The 3,057-nt window shown below is 66.2% G+C and overlaps 1 protein-coding gene across 1 annotated transcript; it reads right to left on the bottom strand.

Moving 5' to 3' along the window:
• Positions 1-106: 106 nt before the first annotated feature.
• On the bottom strand, positions 107-1,494 carry MNEG_15684 (hypothetical protein; the record flags this gene model as incomplete). The annotated part of the gene is made up of 1 exon (XM_014035845.1): positions 107-1,494. A coding segment is annotated over one exon (1,388 nt), but the record flags the coding sequence as incomplete, so codon positions are not given.
• Between the last annotated feature and the right edge of the window lie 1,563 nt (positions 1,495-3,057).

The following is a 3,057-nucleotide window of genomic DNA, read 5'->3' as shown; positions in this document are numbered from 1 at the left end:
CTGCGCGCCCGCGCCGCGGCCGCCGCTGCCGCCGGCCCGCTGGTTGGGGGCCGGCCCGCCGGCGGCGCCCCTGGCCGGCGCGATGGCCGCCGCTGTCGTGAGGAACAAGGCTGCGTCCTCCAGGCTCCACCCCTCCAGGGCCCCCGGGGGCGTGGTCGCCAGGAACGCCACCACCTGCACCGGCGGCGGCCGCATGCCCAGCAGGCACGCCGCCCCCGCTGCCCTCGCCAGCACGGGCGACGGGTCGCCCCCCGGCGGCGCCTGCCCCGCGGCGCGCGCCGAAAGGGACAGCAGCGCCGGCGCGGCCGCCAGCGGAGGAGCCGCCGGCCGCGACGCAGCGGCCGTGCCGCCGCCGCCGCCGCCGCCTGTGCCTGTCGGCGCCGGCCCCAGCAGAGCCGCAAACGCCACGAGCGCGGCAGCCGCCTGGTCGGGCGTCAGCGGCGGCGCGCCGCCAGGCGCGCTGCGCTGCAGTGCCTGCGCCAGCTGGCTGGCAATGCTGGAGGCAAAGTCGACCGCAGGCCGCAGCGCAGCAGGGTGCATCGGCCTGTCGCGCGCGGCGCGGGCCACGGCGTGCGCAGCCGCCGCGAGCTGTGCCGGCGACAGTGCCTGGCGGGGCGCGGCGGGGCCGCTGCTGACGGGGCTGGCGCCGCTGTCCTGCTGCTGCTGCTGCTGCTGCTGCTGCTGGTTCAGGGCAGGGCCATACAGGTGGGACTCATAAGCCTGGATGATGGCAGGGACACTTGTGCCAGCGGCAGCCAGCGACGCGATGAAAGGGTCCGTACCATCAAACGCCGCCCATGCCCGGCTGCCGCCCGCAAACGGCGCCGCCGCGCCGCGCGCAGCTGCTTCGGGGACGCGCGCCTCCTCATCCGAAGCCTCCGCAGCTGCGGCCACGGCTGACGCCCCAACGTCGTCCCCGGAGGGCTCGGACCCTTCCTGTTGGCCCGGCTCCTCTAGAACCACGTCCCTCACTTCATCGACCACAGCACCAGGCGCACCCCTTGGCCCCGCGTCCGCCGGGCTCACGGCGGCATCCCCATGCCCGCCATCGATGTCGTCGCTGCTCCCGCGGCTGTCGCCACCGCCTCTGGTGTCTGCCCCGCCGGGGGCCGAGGCGGTCGGCTCGATCTCGGTCTCAAGAGGCGCCGCCTGATGGCCCTCCGGCTCCTCATCCAAAGCGCCCTGGTCTCCATTCAACTCCGCCGCGTCCGGCGCTGACTGCAGCTCTGAATGGTGCGCCGCTTGTGAAACCTCTGCTACAAGATCAGCCGGCGGCTCCGCCGGCGCGACAGGCAGTGGCTCAAGCGCGGGCGTGGGGGCCGGCGCCGGCGTGCAGGCGGACTGACTCGCAGATTGCTGTGCTGCGGCCATCTGCGCCATCTGCTGGGTAAGCGAGGCCACCTGCTGGGTGAGCTGCATGTTCTGCTGCTGGTTGATGGCGAGCAGCTGAGTCAGCTGCAGTACCTGCTGCTGCAGCAGCTGCAGTTGCGCCATGGCTAAATCTTGCTGGGTCGACGGCAGGGCGGCCGCGCCTGCCGACGACGGCTGGGGCGCCTGGGGCTGCGAGGCCGGAGGCGCGCCGTTGCTGGCATCGCCGGCATAGCGCGGGGCCGGCACAGCATGCTGGCGGCGGTGTGGCGTGGCCAAAGACGGCACCGGCACGGCCTGGTGGCGTGGTACCTACAGTATGTTATGAGCAAGTTGAATATACAAATGATATTGCGGACCAGCATAGCGCACAGTCCAAAGGCCGCCCCCGACTCACCAGGATCCGCCGTCTACAATCCAGCGGTGATTGTCGATGCATGAGGCGCATTTCTGATACGATTAAAGTTACTGTCGCGCTGGATCACAGCCACAAGATCATGGGTCCTGCGTGATCGCAGCGCTCTGCACGAGGAGTGATGAGAGGGGGCGCGTTGAAGTGCAAAAAGAAATAGAAAGCATGTATGCCCCATGCATGCCTGTACGCGGGTACACACAGACTCCAAGATATTTCAGTGCAGTCACAGTGTCACTGGCGGCCTGCGCCATATCAGCAGAGTCAAATGTACCGTTCTTCCCCTCCATCGCACGGCCCCCTCTGACAATGTTGCATGCGAACCATTCATTCCCAGGTCTTTGAGTTGTACCCCGCTCACTTTGAGCACTCTTCTGCTTGCCGCACTCTTGACACTTCAACCTGTGAGCTGGTGACGGCTGACTACGACTCCGAGCTTGGGGATACTTCATTTCTACAAGGCGTCCTTTCACTTTACAAGCTTGTAATCAATTATTCAGACTCCCCTGCACTTGCACTCCCTTGCGCCATGCTACAGCCGGCGCTCGGCACATCTGGGCGTGCAGGTGTGTGCCAATAAATCGGCATGCAGGCCCCAGGCCTCGTGCTCATGGGCCGCCGAACAGCGACAAGGTGCAAGCGGTGCAGGATCAATGCCATTGAAACTTCCCTCACTACAGACAAAAATGACTCCACAAATAACTGGAAAACAGAAACATGCAAACACAACGGCGACGCACGCCTGCAAAGATGCAGGTCAACAGATGGGTTAGATGACACACACGATCGCCGCTGCACGTACAGGAACATTCCATGTCAAGGCAAGATGCATTGATTGCGTCCTGCGGGGAAGGGACTGCTAGTGGTGAAAAAACACCATTGCACGCGCGCGACGCTTAGGCCAGGCGTGGACGCGGGAAACGCGGCACAAGCACGCGGGCGCCTTCGCTCCTACCACAGCAGAAGGGTGGCACGTGCGCACGCTTGCAGGAGTGGCACAGCCCTGGCGGCCATCATCTCCCGAAGCCCATTCAGGCAAAAAAAGTCAAGTCATGGGGCGCTCCATTACGCCTGCGAGCCCTGTTGAATGCTCTGTGTTTCGCCGCCCGTCCAGGGTTGCTTCAGTCGTACACGGGTGCGTACATGTAGGACATGACCTTGTCCTGCTTGTGCACAGCCACCCCGCTGAGCCGGAACTTGTGGTTCTTGGTGGAGGTCTCCTCCAGGATGGTCAGCCGCACCTTGCACCTGGTGAGGGGCAGGCGCGGGGGGCAGGC

This window comes from Monoraphidium neglectum (assembly GCF_000611645.1).
Source record: "Monoraphidium neglectum strain SAG 48.87 unplaced genomic scaffold scaffold05560, whole genome shotgun sequence".
Taxonomy (NCBI): Eukaryota; Viridiplantae; Chlorophyta; class Chlorophyceae; order Sphaeropleales; family Selenastraceae; genus Monoraphidium; species Monoraphidium neglectum.
This window is presented reverse-complemented; position numbering and strand designations above follow the sequence as displayed.